We start from the raw sequence: 19,911 nt of genomic DNA on the forward strand, positions 1-19,911 counted from the left end.
TGTACAAATAACCTACTAATGCTTACAAATAACATGCTATGGGGAAAAAGTAGGCATAAACTACATCACCGTGCACTGTGACATAGTAACAATATACTAAAACAAAAAATATATGTTAAAAACGTTGCTCATGAGTGTTGGTAAAAAACCACAGCGCTACTGATTGAAATGATGATAGCTGTCTCCCGTGTAGCCTATATTGTGGTCAAAAAATGTTAAATTATAAAAAAAAGGCTTACTGGGTAATTTCCCCAAAAGGATAATGCTGATAATTGCCACGATCGTCAATCCACAGATAGTAATGAATCACATCTCGATATATAATGATATTTAAGTGTCCGTGTATAGCTCTATATAGAGCATGGATAATCTAGAGCCTATGCTCAAACTTCCTTATTAGTATATGTTCCAAATAAATTTGAAGTCCACTCCGTACCCCAATGGATAAGAGAAAGCCCAAACGTAAGTAATAGATATTGGCTACTCACTGTCTCTGGCTATGATTTAGTACGCCGCTCCACATACCCGCTTGAAGTGTAGCTCCATTGGAGACTTGTCTCCTATGTCTGGCTGGGTGTCCGATGTTGGTAATCGGAAGAAGAATCCTTAATAATGCGGACTAAGACCTTATATAGATGATATCCGGAGCCTTTTAAACGTTTAGCAGGGTAATGACTCATAAGTACGAGCGGTGAGCTGAGTGATGGGGGCTAGTGTGATCCGCGGTTCACAGCAATGTGTGTAACCGCCTCACACACTACTCTTGATGGTAATGAGAGTAAGCTCCAAAGAGAGGGGTCAGGAGGAAATAGAGAAAAATCCAACGAGGACACTGTTCGTACAATTCCAGATGGATCCAAAAGTGTCAGTTCCTGTATGTGATGAGCGGAGAGGAAAGCCGCTAATTGTAGCATATAATCAAGTATTTGAATGAAACAGCAAAAAATAGGTGATTGAATAGTTAGAGAACAACTAGGTTAAGTCCTCTCAGCCTCAAATACTAGAAGTGGGCAATCAGGAGCCAGGCATCAGCAAACATAATAATGAGCCCCAGATATAGTTTAATGAAAATATTCCTAATGTGCACGTGTACGGCTGCCACTTAAATGAACGCCACGTCTTGTCAAGTAAGCGTCCTGGCCATTGCCATGGTGATGACCGCCACAAAAGAAGGTGGAAGTGAAGTCCCGGCTGTTGCCATGACAGCCAGGATGCAGACCGAGAAGCGAGGACGCGAGGCACTGCGGCTCATGACATTTTTGCTGAGGATATGATCTGCAACGTTTATTTCATGGCTATGGCGCTGTGGGTTCCCCCTTGATGGTTCAGGTAAGCCACCACAGTTGCATTGCCTGACTGGACTTTCAGTGGGCTTGCCAGCCAGAATCCCTTGAACCTGGACAGGCACTCTGTATATTGTTCTGTTCCAGCACATTGATGGAATCAGAAAACACCAATCAGCACTTCCCCACTTGGACAGACTGGTGCCTTTAGTAACCAAGTTCCATTTCCATGACTGTAAGGACCTACCTGTGGTGGGACATGGTCAACCATCACATGAGGGACTGAAACTTTTGCAGCCAACCAGATGAACGGCTTTTCCAAATAAAGGGAGGACTTTGCCCAGTTTCATTCTCAGCTACCTCAGAGGGAGCTTCTCTGAAAGTGGTCCAAGGGTACTGCTTTGAACACAGATACCAAGGTCCCAAGCAGCTTTATTCAGAGAAGGGACACCTGACATCTGGCCAGGAGTGACTTGATCTTGATAGAACCAAGAGAATCTTGTCCTCTGTAAGGAATACCCGCTAACACACTGTGTCAAAAGTCGAAGCCAAGAAAATCCTGTGTGTGGGAATTAAGGAACACTTGGGCAGGTTGAGTATCCAGGTGTGAGCTAATCACCATAAGAGAGGTCAGAGTCAGAGACTATTGTCTGAACAGTCTCTGGAACATGAACTTTACTCATCATACTATGGGGGGTGCTAAGTAGTCGTGCCAAAGAGTAAGAGGCCCTAGCAAGACCCTGGGCAGACTCCGCAAGAGACGTCAAACCAGTCTCAGCTTCGAGCACCCCACTAGTTTACTGTACCTGCTGTGAAGACGGAATGTGTCCTGCAGTAAAGGAAAGAGAAGAGAGTCACCTACTTCTCTGTGAGACATTACCAGAGAGAGTTCAGCAATGGATGCCGTCAGAGACTTAAGTCAAGAAGCTTCTTCCACAGCTGCCACTGCAAATGCAGGCAACCGTTGATAATGGAATTCTGCCTCACACATTGCACACAGGACATCTGTGTCAGATTGTTCACAAGACAATTTAGTGCTAGATTTTGTACAAGTATAATGCAGCACAGACTTTTCCTTTAATCTTGGAAGTCTTTTTCTCAGCCATAGTGGTATATAAAAACCAGTGAAATTACAGAAATGAAGATGTACAGGAAACACAGAAGCTGTATAATACAGACTGGTCACTGACACCTATATTGTAACTTATAGATATACTGTATATATACACATATAAGAGCTCACACACATACTACACAAGATTAACAAGGTAGATTGTGTGAAAAATACAAGAATAGCATGAAAACGGCAACAAACTGAAGGAATGCAACAGGAGAGAGCAGCAGCCTGTACAGAAATGGCATCTCTGAATTGAATACTATGCAAAGACACTCAGCTAAATTTGTATGACAGGGTAGGTCTCCCAGAATCAAACGTGCACAACCCTAGGGGGCAGGGTAAACCCTGATCTCCAGGCTTACTACTGGTCAGCCCATCTCAGCTCAATAGCAACTTCCTTTGCTTCTGTTGCCTCCCATTCTTGGCCTGACATAGAAGCTGCTTACCTCTCTCTGCCACAACTCTCTAGCATTTGGGGCCTGCCTCAACTCTTCAGAACAGCCCTGAACTATTTGTTGCTCGGACCTGGGAGACCTACAAGCATCATCTCTACGTCCCACCAACTCCTCTGTCCCTCAGACCCTGTGGCACAACCTTGCCTTCTCTTCTGGTTTGTCCCATCCCTTTTCTCAGCAATGGACCACTTTGGGCATAAGATTTGCTGGTAAAAGCCATAGCCTATGATGTCCTCCACTCAAGACTCCCCAAACTTCATATGCTTTTTTTATCCATACCAGCAGGTTTGGCACTTTCTTCACTCTCTCCTGTCAGGCACCCCAATTCCCTGCTCTCCCCATTTGAAGCCCTCTGTCTCTCTTCCCTGTTACGAAGCGGCATGATTTCCTCTCTATATAACTTGCTTACAGATGATATGCTGGTCCCCGTGAGTGGTCATGAAAGGGAATTGAAGAGATTTAGGCTCCCCCCACCCGAGGAGGACTGCTGGGAGACTATCAGATTGAGTGTGGCCTCCAGTTCCATATCTATATTAATTAAGGAGAATGCATACAAGGTCTACTATAGATGGTACCTTACACCCAACAGATTAGCTTAAATGTATCCAGCTGCCTCCCCTGAATGTTGGCGGGGCTGCGGCCATAGAGGTACCACCCTTTTCCATATCTGGTGGTCATGCCCTGTCATTTCCTCCTTTTGGGATAGGGTTGTTGGTTTCCTCTCCTTCCTCCTTCAGTCCCCTATTCAGAAAGGCTTGTGCTCCTTCCTTAAGTGCAACCCTCCACTGAAGTTGGTCTCCCTAAAGCAGGACTGAATAAATCCCAGGATTCAGACAACCAACACACCTAAATTATACTGATATGTCTACAGTTAGACAAACAGAAATAACTACCTCTTCGACGACTCCTTGATTTGACTGACTGGCTTGTGAATTCTACATTAATTTTTCCATCTATGTACTAAATGCTTGTAATGATCTTCTGTCTGCTATATCCAGGGGCTATTACTCATTATTTTCTTTCTGGATTCAATTGCTGCCACTGATCCAGTTAATCTTTCAGCTATCATTCTAACCCTGTGGTCTTCTAGTTTAAGTGACAATGCTCTACCCTGGTTTTCATCCCTCCTCTCCAGCTAGTATTGTAGCAACTGATTTTCTGGTTCTGCCTCCACCTGGCTTTTATTAGTTGAGGTGCCCCAGGAATGAGTGTTGGGACCCTTTGTCTCTCTCTGTATGTACCTGCTTGGAAACAATTAGCAGGATTAATGCTGATGCTACCCAAATCTTCACATTATTTGAAATGTCACACATTCATGTATAACAACTAACACATATGGCTGTCTATCTGTTGTCTCCTCCTTGATCAGTCCCTTTAATTAAATCCTAACCTGTAAAAGGGTTTATACAGATGACACCCCTGCCGTGTGCAAGTATTTCTGGTACACATACAGAGTAAAAATAGAGATCAGATCATAGACCCCCGTGGGAGAGAATTAATTTTAGCAACTGTTTGACAGAAAGCAGCTGTCTGTATTTGTGCTTCATCATGAGTTTTACAAAGGAAAAATAATCTCTATTGCCAATGTTTTTTTTGCTTCTTTCACCATATGTTGAAAAGACCTTAGCTGCTATATACAGATCAAATGTGTACATAACCTTAAGCAGAACTCTGCCACACCTACTAATAACAATTACAATCTGACTTTGCCATATTTTCACAACCAACAATAAAGTTCTTGCTAATTTAAGTCACGTATAACTCAAAAGCTGTATATATGACCCAATGTTGGTACTCATTCATTAGGACTATCCAATTAGCAGATGCACCTTGCAAGAGGTGTGTGGCTTACACAAATATTTGCAAATGTATGCATTTATTACTAGGTTAGATGTTATTTTATTAATCCGAAACAGGTTATACATTAAAGGGGGGAATTCAATTGCCCATGTTACCTTTTCAAGTAACTATTACCTTTATTAAAGTAATAGTGCGCGTAAATACCGCTATTACGGTAGTTTTAACGCCGACTTTTTTTTATCAGGCGAGCTTTCTGCTCGCCTGAGCTGCGAGCAGAAAGCCAGGTTAAACTTACCATAATTATGGTAATAGCTTTAACGCGGTGGTACTTTGGGGGGAATGGAATACCCTCCAAGTCTTTTTTGATGGCCGGCAAATGAGTGCATGAGCATCCCACTATATGTGCACTTCTAAAGAAGTGCCCCTTCCTACATGAAATGAGCAACTTGCCTTTTTTTTCTTTTTGTAGCAGTTTAGGGAAGCAGCCTGCAGCTGTATAACTAAGTTTGGGTATTCCACATAAGGCATTTCGCTCTGAAGGGATGGGTACAAAGTTGAAGGCTTCGTACTAAATTTAAAATCTGTGTGACTCAATGCTAGTGCTCCTTGATTAGAATTAGGACCATCCTATTGCAGAATCACCTTGTAAGTGATGTGTGAGTCATATATTTATATATGTATACAACTAGCACTTCTGCATATATTAGTATTTTAAATGCAAGCCTTAAATTGGGTCTTTCTTTGCTGGCTGGCAGATGTGTGTACCTATATCTCACTAGAAAATATATTTTGAGGCATGCAGTACTAGCCATTTATCAAATTTTCATTAAGCGTTATCATAGACAAGTTCAGACAGACTTATCACTAAAATTACTGGCAGGACATATTTATTTTACCATAATAACGAGCAGGGAGTTATTCGATACTATATAATTGAATTCCAGAAGATAAGAAGGAAATATGAGCTTTGCAAAAAATAAAAAAAAGACAGCACATAATGTACAATAGACATCTTTAAGGTAAATAGAGCTCTTACAAGTATGTGTGCTAAACAGAAAAACAGCATCAGTTACAAAGCAGGATAAGATTTAGGTCTGTTTCTTATATTTTAGTGAGTAATTAGTGGTTTTGTTCATGTTATTCAAGCTCACGTAGGATAGGCATGCAGGTGTCACAGTAAACTTAACTTTAACAAAAGCTGTCTGTTATGGACTCATGCATTTCATGAAGAAAAATATGTTGTTCATATACTCACAGCTGCTAGTACCCAAAAGATGGACACATATAAGTAAGGGCTGTATAATAGGGAATCAATATGTAATGCAATAACGCCTCCAAACAACGCAGACATTCCCACAACCACCTCAACAATCTGAAAAACATAATGAAAAAAAAACACAAAACAACACAAACGCATTGCTGAAAGTAGGCAAAAGAGAAAAGATACAAGCATTTATCTCCAAATACCAAAACATTATGATATGGTCTCTGCAATGCAGTTAAAGCAGTGGCCGAAAACTGAAGAGAAGCATTGCCAAGAAATCTCTGTTACATAATAAAGCTTGATTAAACTACATACAGATAGTGGGCAAAAATATGTAAACACCTTGATAACTGAAGGATTCCAGGCATATTGAAAACAAGTACCTTATATACAAGTTCGAACTGATATAAGAGCGCAAAATAGTGTTCTGGTGCGACAGACTATTTTTATGACCACATTGTCAATATGATGAAATTATCAAAATCTTTAAATTTTACATTTACGAATATCATGATTTTTTTTTTACCATAATCATAGCAAATAACCAGTCAAAACAATCACACAATATACAAATAAAGATTGATCTTTATACTAAAAAAAAATGCAGAAATATTCAGAACATAAAACATAATCTCAGACTACAAATGTATCAATTAAGACTAATCCATACAGGCCATCTCATTATTAGTTGTTCAAATGAGAGAGATCCTAACTCAGTTGATTAATAAGGTCAAAATAGGGTTGTTAAAAGAAAAAAAAGAAAAAAAAAAAAAAGATTCCAAGCCGTAGATAAGACACAGGTTATAAATACATTTTGTAAAAGGCTCCACAAGTAGTAAGTCTGTTCACTAAGCTTTTGCTTTCATTTAATCACATAATGAATTTACACTGATCCCAGCATATATAAATTTATCTGGAAAAAAAGGCCTCAATGTTTATCAATATAGTGGAAGGTCAGAGCGACCTTGGCTATTCATAATCATAAATACACTGCGTCTGTGCATATTGTATGCAACAATGCTTATGACATGACAAGAATCAGCCAAGATTTCAGATGAATTACCCCTCACTATGTACTTGGCAAAAGGATGAGTGCACATATGGCACCAAACTAAAACTCTACATCCCTGCATGCATGTTTCCAACAACAAAGAGCTCTGCATAGTTGTGGGTGCAATTTCCTAGCATTGGTTTAGAATGCAAGATCAATGCTAAGCACTATTTAATAGTACCAAGTGATTATCTTCATCCCAAAATGGACATTTATTTCCTGATGGGAGGGATGTTTTTTTACAGGATGTTATCGATACATTCCACCAAGCATATACAGTTGGTCAATGGTTCGAAGAGCGTGACACTGCCGTTAGTCATATGTCATGGCCTTCTCATACACGTACCTAATCAAGCATCTATGGAATATTGGACATATGTCTTTTTTCCACCACCTTCAACAAGGCATCAGCTAAGTGACTTTGTTGTGAAAGAATATTTTGCCATCCCACCTAACCAATTCCAGACATTGGTAGACTTCAGGCATACAGGCTACTCTTCCCACATCTGGTGCCCCTGCTATGTGACTTAATTGGTGGCCATTTTTTGCCCACTACCAGTATTAATAAAATTGTTACACACAATGCTATCTTTGTAAGTTTAAACTAATCCCTATTTGGAAATAATTATTCTCCTGCAGTTACTCAAATAAAATTGTGAAAACTGGTATTTTAAAAAATGAAACTGTAACCCATATCAACCAGATCCATTTTATTACGGTATAGAAATTGAAAGCAAATATTTGTTGCTGTGGGTTACAGAACCTATTCTGCATGGTTACCCAACTGCCAAGTTTCATAGTTGTTGTAGAGCTCTAACTGGGTAAAAATGAAATGTACTAATCTCAGCAAGACAGTGCAAAACTACATAATTTCACCAAACCTTTAAATGAAAGAAAAATGAATATGGAATCTTGCTTAACATTACATTGAGCATCATAACGAGCTGAAACTTTAAAAGGGAATGTGCACATATTTAGTGACAAGTTTGTAATGCAATTATTTTAAATGTGCCTGAATACAGTGTATGGATAGACATAATCTGTGAAAAGTGTAACTGGCACGAAAGACTTACGACTTTACAAAAAAATTAATATATAATGAAGTTGTGCTGTGGTTTATTGTGCTGAGCGAGAAGTATTGCACACTACATACAGTAAATTAAGTAAATAAGAAGATTGGTTACATTTTTTATTTGCTTGCTCAATGTTTCAGCTTACTCTATGTATTATGTATGTACTAATGCCAGAGAAGATGAGGAATCTCAGGGTTCCTTCACATCTATCCACTTTTTTTGCACTTGTCGCACATTAATAAATGCACAAAAAGCACAAATAAAGACCAATCATACAACTGCAAAATTGTAATTCCACATTTAAAACTTTAGATCACAGAATGCCCTATATCTCATGTGTTAAAGTGCTAATTAGGTCGTATTGATAAAATCACAATACATGAAAAGAAAGAGAAATACGTTTCTATACATTGTCCCCATCGCATAACTGATTTCTGAGAAAGCATTTATCATGGAAAGGTCTTGTTTCTTACTGAATAAGACTTTATCAATCGGGCAGGAAATTGGACATGTCTTAGACTACTTGTGCTTCCACAAACTGTGCCCTATAGAATAAGAGGATAAAGAGGATAATTAATTAAATAATATCTGCAAAATGAACAATATAAGAATGCATTGTGATATCACTATAGGAAAAAGACATGCACTTCTAATTCATGGCAAGTTAAAGACTTATTAAAATACAGACTACATATTCAGATATACATTAAATACTAGTAAAGCACACTGTGTATGTTTACAGAACTCATATATGCAGCCAAACATAATGCCAGAGAGTCCACGTGGCATCAGTAATACAGTCCTTGGAGTCCAGATACTGAACATTCATAAAACCAATTGTTATTACTGTTATTTGGCATACTGCTTCTACAACACTTTTTATTATATTGAATCTATAGATTGTCATGTTTATATTTAAAGGCAGCGATTGCCAACTATATCTTCAGAAAACTAACAACTGGCTCTTTCAGAAGGTGTTAGTTGTAAGCGGTTCCCTCAAATGCAACTATTAAATGTAGATCTAGTATTTTTTTATGTTTAATTTACATTTTCAAAAGTACAAGAACAACTTCTTTACATATACATGTATCCTAGAATAACTTATGCGGATGTCAATACAATATATTACAATTTCAAAAGGGCTTACAACATTTTAAGTTATAGAGGTTGTTCTCTGGGGGTAGATGTATCAAGCTGAGAGTTTTCCAGTGGGTTTGAAAAGTGAAGATGTTGCCTATAGCAACCAATCAGATTCTAGCTATCATTTTGTAGAATGTACTAAATAAATGATAGCTAGAATCTGATAGGTTTTTCCCCTCTGATTACCTCCTCTCACGCACGTATCCAAGACTTCTCCCGCGCCGCTCCCCTCCATTGGAACAAGCTCCCCCGCTCCATCAGAACTTCCCCTAATCTGTCCTCTTTCAAACGAACATTAAAAACCCACCTTTTCCTTAAAGCCTTCCAGTCTCATGCCTAAACTTCCACCGGTCGGCTACCTCTCTTTCTCATCCCTTCTTCCCTTCTCCCCCTTCCTCGACTCCGTCTCCGTTTCTCCTGTCTCTCCATCTCATCCATGTGTCTGTCTGTCTTCCCCTCCCTTTAGATTGTTCGCTCCTCTGAGCAGGGCTCTACTACCTTCTGTTTCCATCACTTTTAACTGCGCTCTCCAGCTACTCAGCTCACCTCCTCTCAGTCCCTCTGCCCTCTGTCTCCTCTCGCTTCTCTCCGCTCCCCTCAGTGACTCTCAACCTGTCATCCGTCCCTCCCTCCCTCTCTTTCATGCTGTGCCTGAGCCCCCAGAGTTATAGTGCATACTGTTACTTGTACTGTGCTGTTTCACCTTGTACTGTGCCATTGTTTGTCCTTGTACGGCGCTCCGGATACTTTGTGGCGCCCTATAAATAAAAATTAATAATAATAATAACCCAGCTTGATACATTTACCCCCTGGTCTACTTTCCTATCTATAGGGCAATAACCAGTTCTCCCTACTCTTTAATTTGGTTTGACGTCTATATTATAGTTTAATTTAAAAAATACAGTCTGACGGTAATGACCCTTTTCTTTGCTGCACAATCTCTAAATATTGCGGTCACTAAAACCTGTGTACATTTCCGTGGCTGAAACATAGGTAAGGGAGACAGTTATCGGCTGAACCAATATACTGCACTATTCAGCCTATTTACAAAGAACCAATTACATCATTGAAACATGAAGTGAATAGTTATACTGCACTCACATAAATACTTATTAAGCCCACCAAATGGCTGTCTCCACAGTGTATAGGTGACAAATTATCTTAAAAAGTGGACACTAGGTTTAGTTCTTCCTAGCCATGTTCCATGCTTACTTATTAGCAATATTACTAATAGTATTTGTGCCTTTCTACCTCCCATCCCTTCTCCCTCTCCCCCCCCACGTCCCCTTACCCCACCGATATAAAGGTATAAAACATAGAGGAGACACCTCGTATATTAATACTCTTATTTTCAATATGTTGATTGTATTCTTCCTGTTGTTTCCTCTTTAAGTAAAGAGTTTAAAAAAAAGTGTACACTAACTAATCATAACACCACCACACTTTGTGACAAACAAAAAACGGATTGTCAATACTTACACTTTTCACAGGATAGCAGTCTACATTTGATCTTGCAGAAATTATCACTGTTGCTGCCATAAGAATTTCCATCAGAATAAGAAGTATCAAATTGAAATGTATCTAGAGAAAAGGCATTATTTATGTAACGACATGAGAACAAGACACAAAATGTATTCATGGTTTAACATGGTTTAACATTAATAAGCTTGCAAAGACAAATATTGATAAGAAGCATGTTGTCAGGTCCCCTGTTAACACAGCCTTTGTATCAGAAGAACTTACCTATAATTCCAAGAGTCTCTTTTGTCACCATAGCCTCTCTACTCGCGCTATGAACACAGTGTAGGATCGCGGCGCACAGTTTGGGAACTGCTGGTCTAATGAATATTGGTTCAGATCAGAAAGTGGCTGCCTTAACTGTGAGTGGGAGTTTATCGATTAGATTATCGATCTTGGAGGAAAACAAGGAGATATTGGAGTAGCTTCATCTTCTAATGCAAATCTCTCTGTCACAACACGCTTAAGAGCTACAGCTGCTGAGAATCAGAGTGGACAACTTAGACAATGGGCTGCAGGAAGAATTTGCGTATCAGAAGCACTCTGGAGAACATCCCAATGCAAGGTCTCATTGAATTCCTCACCAAAATCTTCAACGAGATTCTTGAAGACTGCACTATTACATGCGGAAAGAAGAGATCCTTAATAAAACAAAACGTCTGGCCTTAATCGATTATGATGCCCATATCATTCATATTTTCCAGACCCTCTCTTGGCACACTCTGCAACTGCGCAGGGTGCTCATACCACTAACAGAGGCTCTTCGCGAAAACAACATCAAGTATAGATGGGGCTTTTCGTTTAATCTCCAGGTCAATCACAATGGAAAAACGGTTACCCTGAATGAGTCTTCAGATTTACATAATTTCTGTTCAGCCCTTAATATTCAGAAAGTGGATTTGGGCAGCAGGGGCGGGTGGGGATTTGGGCGGCAGGGGAGGCCTGGGTGGCAGGATCATTCTGTGACAGTACCTCTTCAGGAAAATGAAGCTTAGCAAGGAGTTGGTACTTCCCAAAAATCGATGAAGCAACGATAAAACTCCCCAGGAAACAGGGACATTTGAATATCTTGCAATGCTTTTAATTGATCGCATTAATATTTTTGCAAGTAACTTCATATGTGACTTATCTAGTTTACTGAATGTTCATGGCCAGGTGATTATTTGATTGAGGTCTTGTGCCTTTCCTCTCTCTTTTATCCTTCTCTCGTCTAGGTCTTTGGAGAGGACGAGCTTGAATCCAGCATTTATTTGTCTGAATGCTCTAGAAGGTCATAAGATAGGATAGCTTGTCTTCCTCCCCCCCCCCCCCCCTTTTTAATGGATAGCCTCATCTATTTTTAGCTTTCCGACCAAGTGATTAGGACCTTAATCTAGTCTACTGAAAGAACCTTTTGCCCTATCCAGGTTGTTAATAGTTGACACACAGCTAAGGCAAGATCGGTCTCTTACCCACTACTTACAGTCACCTATAGAAACATTCAGTATATTCCACTCCACCATATTCTTCACCTGATCGCTTGTTTGTTTTTTTTTTACTATTCAAATGCCCTCAGTTTATAGCCTTACTTATTTTCAGCCTTCCCACCAAGTGATTAGGGACTTTAACATAACCTAATCTAACCTGCTGTGAGCACCCTAACCCCGCCTAGGTTGTTACTAGTTCATACATAGTCTAGGTGAGTTATGTCTCCTATACACCACTTACAGTTACTTATAGAAACAAATGGTGTATTTCACTCCCTCATTTCCTTCACCTGTACCTTTTTTTTACTATTTAAATGTCCTTCTTCTGGTTCATTTAGCTTGATTTCCAAAATATCCCCAACTAATATTTACTACATTTCTCATAATTACTCTGTTGTCCTACTTTGTGCATTGTGTTTTTTAATTTTCTTCTGAAGCTTAAATTAATTTCAGTAGTTGTCACTGACCTCTGGTGACCACCGTTTATATCCTAAGAACGAGAGTGGTCTCATCCCTCTCAGTTCCCAGAAGCGGTTTTCTACCCTCTTCCCTCCTTCAGTCACTGTTCTCTGCCTCTCCCCCGTTATTCTCCCCTTTTCATCACCATAGGGTCTGGATCCCACCCACGGTTGTAGGGTGTCTCACAGACTGGTCCTCAGACAATTCTCCACACTGCATATCCAATATGACTAACAAACATTTAAATTTGTTGTTGACAATTTTGAAAATTATCACGCCACATGGGTCAGTTGGATAGAATTCACTGACTCTATGCTATATAACTCCATTCAACCAACACCGTCTTTTAGTGGCGTTGACCAGTGTCGGACTGGGACATGAAGGGCCCACCGGGGGAAATGCAGCGGTAGGGGCCCACTACAATGGGGTGTGGCCAACTGTAAGAGGGGTTGTGGTCAGTCATTAAAGGGGATGGGGTCAGGCCATGGAGGACAACGTATAGCACCTTAGTATGGTCCATAAAGAAAAAGAGGACATTTGCAGTGAGGAGCCGCGAAGGAAAAGACAGAAGAGAAGAAAGAAGTCAATAGGAAAGTAAGTGAAGGGGAGCAAATGCAGCATGGAGGGCACTGTGTGAAACAGGGGAGACAGGGAAAGGGGAGGGATGAATTGAATACAATCAATCATCATCAGCTATTTGTGTGCTGTCCATTCTTTGTGGTTAGTGTTCTCTCCCCTCATAGTGTACACAGAAAACAAATGCTATACTACAGTACTAGAGATCAACCGTTCATCATATGAAAACCACAATATAAGGGTATAGACTAAAAATTAATATATCCATGAAGCACTATGGAGACCACAAAATTATTAGCATAAAAATATATGCACATTTAAAATATTACATAAATCTAATTACACTCTAGACACTGGCAAATAAAAACAGGACTCTAAAAAATGATCTACCCACAAAATGTACACTCAATAATAATCCAATGCCACTACAAAGGACAAAAGCAAAACATTAATATTAAAGCATATAGCAGATGCAATCCTATAAGGACCTAACTGTCTGAATGTGTTTTATTCTGATTAAGATATGCTTCTATAGGGAATAGAGTCCCACAATTGATTGAAAACAAATAAACATGGAACATGATATAAACAGTGAATTTGGTTACTAGTTTATTAGGAATCCATTCATTGGTCAGCTGCAATAGGATCCTTTTATAGAGGCACTGAAGACGTATATTGCAATGAAGCCATTCTAATTTATCTCCCTCCCTCCGAGGTCACACAGTGGAGAGCTCTAGAGAAGTTTGCACGATTTATTACTTACTGATTACACGGACTCACACTGCAGTTAGGATGGCAACTTTATGACTACAGGACGCCTGCAACTACAGCAGAAGGAGTAATCTGAGATCTGTGTCACTGTGAAGCATTTCTGCCTCTCTCTGTCTCAGGAGCAGGAAGTGTTCTCACGTGCTGGCTGTAGGCAGGGATTAGTTTGACAGTCTCCGTTTCATATGTAGACTGACCGCAACTCGGTAATTCTCTGCTCTGCCTCACCAACAAAGAGGGCGGGGTTATCAGGCAACAGGGCCTCCCGGGGGATACCCCGGCTCCCCGGCAGGCCAGTCCGACACTGGCGTTGACCATAGTTGTTGCTCTCGTTTACCTATGCCAGGTCCCATGGAGGTCTTCAAGATATCATGGACCCTAGGTTACCAACCACCCCCCTACTTTTTCCTCCCCAGTTTGTAATTATATCTGTGTTTTCTTATACACTCTCTCACAATACTCTGTGATCCATTCCAATGTACTGTTTCTTGTTTGAAGGCTATGGATGCTACCGGCAATTTAAGGTTTAAGTGTTTTAATGTCAGGACACTTTGCTACACTATATGATGTCATTATTTTCTATGCTCTAAGTGTATGATGTTATACCAAGACATCCTGTAACTTGGTCTTGCTTTATCCATTTACCGCTTTGGCACATTTATATATGTTGTATCTATACGGTTTTTGCTTACGTTTTTCCATAAAAATATATTTTACAAAAGATTGTATATTGGGTCACAGATTGCAGAACAGGATTAAACTGTTTAAGTGCAGCAGCTATAATTAAACACAGAGCAGTCACCTAGAGCATATGCGATGAATATATAACAGAGAATAAATACTTATATATTAATATATAAAATCTATTTTGGTCACATGGACCCATTTAAAAAGCATGAAAGTGCAGCTTATTAATTAGGAACCTGTGATCTAATTAGAGTATGTCATGACTAATATGCATGAAATTAATTAGGCACTTGTTCCTACTGAATTAATAGAGTGCACTCCTGTGAATATCCTATTCTAGCGTCGCCACAAATAGAAAAAAAAAAAAAAGATTAGTATCACATAAGCATATACATCACTATACAAATCGTGTGGCTCAGAGCTACCCAGTGGTATTAATCATTAGGTTCATGGCTATTTGATTACACAATAAAAATAAAACAATCAAAAAGCTTTTCACAGTTGTGGAAATCAGTTCCTACTGGTTTATTACAAGAACCACAAATATACAAGAACCAAGGTGAAAGTCAGAGGTCCAATTTCTGGAAGGAATTCTATATTTTTACATCAGTTAAAGGCAACACACGTGCTTTATGTAACATATCACTGTGTGATTATACAAATGTTACTTCTACTCTTCCCCTATTTAGGATGTACTGAATTTATGTTTACTAATGTTTTTTTTTAAAAATTAGTATTTACTAAATAATCTTTCACTCAACCATTAATTTGCAGTGTTTGATCTCCACAATTAACACTAGAGCAAGCTTAGCTATTTTATGCACTACTGATGACATTGTGAATTTTTTTTATAAGAGGTTATGTTGCAAATGTGCTACTCACGTTAATTGCTGTAGGATTAATTGCAAGTTTGCAACCAAACCATATCAGACAGGTTGTAGTAATTGAAAATGCTGACACAAACATAATCTGGTAATGAGCGATCTAAAAAACACAAAAAAGAAATGGTGTTATTTAATTTAGCAAAATTAAGTGAAAGCAGAAGAGTCTACAACATCTTAGTGTACAGGTTGCACAACATATTCTATAGGACAACTGCAAAAAGCTTTTAATCTTTGTATTATACCAACATCCATGTTCCCTGGAACATATTATTGATCCTGTGTTGAGACATATATTTTCTGGTACAAGTAAAGGGAGTTGAGCGGCCATATTGTTAGTATAGGTCTTTGTCTATTCACACTTCTATATCTGACAATGGACCAAAGATCAAAAGTGACCAAAATGTACCATGCTGTTTTTGGGTGTTACACTTTCAACCACATGTCAACTAATAATGTGTGCTTTATATTACTCTTAAATGAAACTAGATACTCAAAACAAAAGATGTAGACAGCCATTGTTGGTCAGATTTACTTACCACAAAGTCTTTGTTTTTCAATACTGCAAAATTTACAACAGCAGAAGGTATACACTGCAAGTAAAATACACAATATATTTTATGTCAATCATTGTTCTGGATGGTTTACTTAAATACTATTGTAAAATGACCCATGTATGTAAAGTGGCTGGTTCTCTCTCATGATAATTTTTTTTTACTTATAAGGTGCCACAGATTCTGTAGCACAGCTATCTTACATATTTAATATACATGGGTACAATAGGTAATATGACAAATATAGATCAATTAATCAAGAAAATCATCTATGTAGATGGTCTCAAGACTGGATTAATAGCATGAGGTAGGAGAAGATTCAGCTTAAGATATCACATCAAGATTATAAGAGGGAGTCAGCTATGAAGAGGAGAGGACTCTGCCCATGGGAGCTTACAATCTAGAGGGAAGGGGGAAATGGGAGACAGCAGGTGCAAATGGGGCAATAGTAAATGTGAAGGAATGAAGCACAGGAAGCGGATGTGAGGGTTTTTTTTCAAAATGCCTAGGACGCCATGGACCCTAGCACCGGCCCTGGCTGTAACACACAGTGAATGTAAACATAGATTTAGTTTTTTGTTGCCTGTTCAGATATTACTACCTTATGAAGAAACCACATTGGTGGATAGCAGATACGTATCAGGTAGTTTCAGTATACTAATAGTGCTTATGCTCTGGAGAGATTTCTTGGCTCTGAATGAAATCTCCACCTGAGGAAAGGAACTGAATGATTTTGTTGTAGCTTACACAGAAAAACTAAGGCCTTTAATTGCAGTAACAGAAACGATCATACAGTCATCCTCAGAAGTTGCAGATCAGCTGCTAAGTAATGTGTTGGAGAGGCATACTAATAGGAGTCTTTCTATATTGATATTCAGCTTTTTCATAGGTGTTTGGAGTCCTGCTAACTGGAAACTGCTATCCTTATGTACACCATAAGAATAAAAGTTTCCAATTAGCAGGACTTGTTCAGCTCCATCTTAGGCAGGGACATTAGTTCTAAAATGACAGTTTTCTTGGGACTGTTGCACCCCAGATAGGAGATCATTCATATTTTTATGTGATATAATATCTAATCAAAGCCATATTTATGGATAAGCACATTTTTTAATCTTTACATATATGCCTATGTATCGGGTGAATGGTGATTTTAAATACTGTTTGATTTTAAGGGTCAAGTTCCCTTTATGTGGAGCTGATATTTTCTATATCTACTATCAGCAGTGTGATGCAATAAGTTGTTGGTTAACATTGTATTTTTTTATGTTCAGACATTTGTTTAAAGTGCAATTGTGTGTAGATGACATGTCTGCTTACTACAAAGGACACTTACAGATCCTGCAGCACACCTTAAGTAGTCCATTTCTGAGGGGAAAATATTTCCCAGGTAAAGTGAAAATCCTGATGTAGCAAGAAGACAACTCTGCAGTGACATATCAAAGAAAAATGCTCAGTAATAGCAAACACATTGAATAAAAAGTGTCAAATGACATGGAGACAAAGCACATGTACAGTAGGTGGGCCACTGATAAAACAGCACTCCTTTTCATATTAAGAGAAGAAGTATTTTGGGAACAATCATCACTGCCTCTTTGTAGAGAGACACAAAATTCTGCTGCAGACAATCAGTATAACATCATACAATATTATTTTCTATTTATATAGCGCCAATCATATTACACACTGCTGTACAGAGAAACTGTAATCATTCACATCAGCCCCTGCCCCACACATAAAGAAGTTGATGAAAAAAGGTGTGGAAGTGAGACAGAGGTTTGAGTGGCTCTCGCTTGTGATCACTTACAATCTAGATAAGCAATTCATTAATATGCATAATTACATTTTAGACTTTTTGCTAATTTCTACTAGCATTAAAAAGATCACTGCAGACATTACCAATGTCTTAACCCGTGCCGAATGCAAAAAAAATTAGAAGTATTGTTCTAAAAAAAAACATTAATGGAATACAAAAAAAACAAATAGAAAGTGGCATACCTGTGTATATGCATTTTACATACATTAAGAATGCATGTAAATTGTATAAAAAGAAATAAAATAAAAAAAACTCATGTGGGTATGAGCTCCAAAAAAAGCCATCCGTCGTGCAAAATAACACATGTTGATCCAATATAATGAAGCAAACATATTGCATATTTAATATAACAGAATACAAGTTATTTTACAGTGTACATACCACAGTCAATGATTTAACTGCCTACGCAGGAGGCTCAGAGTGCCTTAGTATAAAATCGAATTGAAGCAGTGTGGCAGATATTGTATAGAGATTGTTTTATACATGTAAATGAAGACAGCAGTTCTTGTGTGTTATATTTCTTCAGAGTTAATTATTTTTTGAGCTTCATATAAATACATTATGCAGATAAGGGCACATGACGGCTTGTGTAGGTGAAGTAGATGGACGATTATATTTGGAGTGTGAACTTTTCATCATTCAAAGGAAGATATGCGTTATGAATAGATGCCAAAAATGACAATTATTTACACCTACCCCAATCAGCAGAGAAATCACGCTGGTTTTGTACTTAACACATGGGTGCCTATCATCATATGATTTCAGATCTGCATAGTACTTCCTACTTTCTGGCACTCCAAGTTCCAAAGGGGCCATTCTGTCACAACTATATTCTTCACTATACGCTTCTTCTCTTGTCATACTGATCTAAAATCATATAAACAGCTTCATGGATCTTTGTAACACTTACCCAACTTTATTTTAGTATGTTCACTAAACTGAAATTTCTACTCAATCTTCAAAACTGGCATAAAGAAATAATGTTCTTTTACTTCAGCATGTAATAAACCACAACTAAAAACGAGTGAATGCAAAACATTTTCTTTAAAAACTACAAGTAAACACACATTTTATGTAGCAGTTGACAGTGAAGCACACCATTAATTTGTCTTTCCCAAGGCAACAAAAAAGATTTGCATAGTAAAAACAATAAACGGAAATACACTTTTTGAAGAACATTTTGGTTTTATTTAAAATGTAATACTAATTAATGCTGAAACATGAAATGTTCAACTATATATTAAGACCACATCAAGTTATTATGAAGTGCTAATCACATTAAACAGTGATACATACCAGTTTGGATGGATGTCAGATAGAATTAGTGTTAAGTACCCCCACATGCAGTATGTTGTACTCTGCTCAGGAATTTGTGCTATATTGGAAAAGTTTTCTCTCCTGCTCTGCTGTGAAAGTGCATCTATTCACATGCAGGACAAAAGCAGAGAAAAAGCTGTACTTAGCCAGGGAACACAAATGCCTCTTGAATTTTAATGAGGAGAAAAGGCTAGAAGGTGTTTGGCTACTGTGAAAATACCGGGTTTATCTGACCAAATTCTACCCACTTCACACTGGCTGGCCACCCAGGGGTGCCTATTCCAGGGAAGCTTACCCAGTACCTTCTAGTGTTCTTATAATAACTCAAGAAAGTACAATAGTACATTTATTATAATAGAAATAATCACTAGCATATTATATACAATCAGTAAATAAATGCCATTCAGGTTTACTACATTATCTGTCCCTTACCACACTAGCTTAAGGAGTTAGTCACCTGAATGTCCTGACTTGCAGCATTCAAAGACCCATAGAGTTCTACTGAGCTGCAGATGTACCAGCAGGATGCTCAGTCCAGCAGAAGCCTAGACTTCAACACTGTAGATCTTCCCATGCTCAAATCAAAAAGAAAACAACAAGCATCCCTGGCTCTTATTCTTTCCTCTATAACCTGTAGTTTCCCCACGTTCCAGGGGATGGGAAAGGGATGGCCTGAGAGTCGCTATCTG

General features: G+C 38.6%; 1 protein-coding gene across 7 annotated transcripts in view; it reads right to left on the reverse strand.

Annotated features, from left to right (window-relative positions):
• MLC1 (modulator of VRAC current 1) overlaps positions 1–19,911 on the reverse strand; it is a 70,423-nt gene that overhangs the window by 16,483 nt on the left and 34,029 nt on the right. For 4 of the 7 annotated variants that reach the window (XM_075208892.1, XM_075208895.1, XM_075208893.1 and 1 more), the window contains 7 exons: positions 18,602–18,772; positions 17,426–17,515; positions 16,078–16,131; positions 15,540–15,641; positions 10,663–10,764; positions 8,517–8,588; positions 5,911–6,027 (listed from right to left, as the gene is read on the reverse strand). In XM_075208892.1, the coding sequence (XP_075064993.1) occupies positions 5,911–6,027; positions 8,517–8,588; positions 10,663–10,764; positions 15,540–15,641; positions 16,078–16,131; positions 17,426–17,515; positions 18,602–18,766 (702 nt within the window). In that variant the 5' untranslated portion in view covers positions 18,767–18,772. Of the gene's footprint in view, positions 1–5,910; positions 6,028–8,516; positions 8,589–10,662; positions 10,765–15,539; positions 15,642–16,077; positions 16,132–17,425; positions 17,516–18,601; positions 18,773–19,201; positions 19,368–19,679; positions 19,796–19,911 lie in introns of those variants that run through there. The other 3 variants (XM_075208896.1, XM_075208890.1, XM_075208897.1) reach the window with 3 other exon arrangements.

This window comes from Mixophyes fleayi, chromosome 4, assembly GCF_038048845.1.
Source record: "Mixophyes fleayi isolate aMixFle1 chromosome 4, aMixFle1.hap1, whole genome shotgun sequence".
Lineage (NCBI taxonomy): Eukaryota > Metazoa > Chordata > Amphibia > Anura > Limnodynastidae > Mixophyes > Mixophyes fleayi.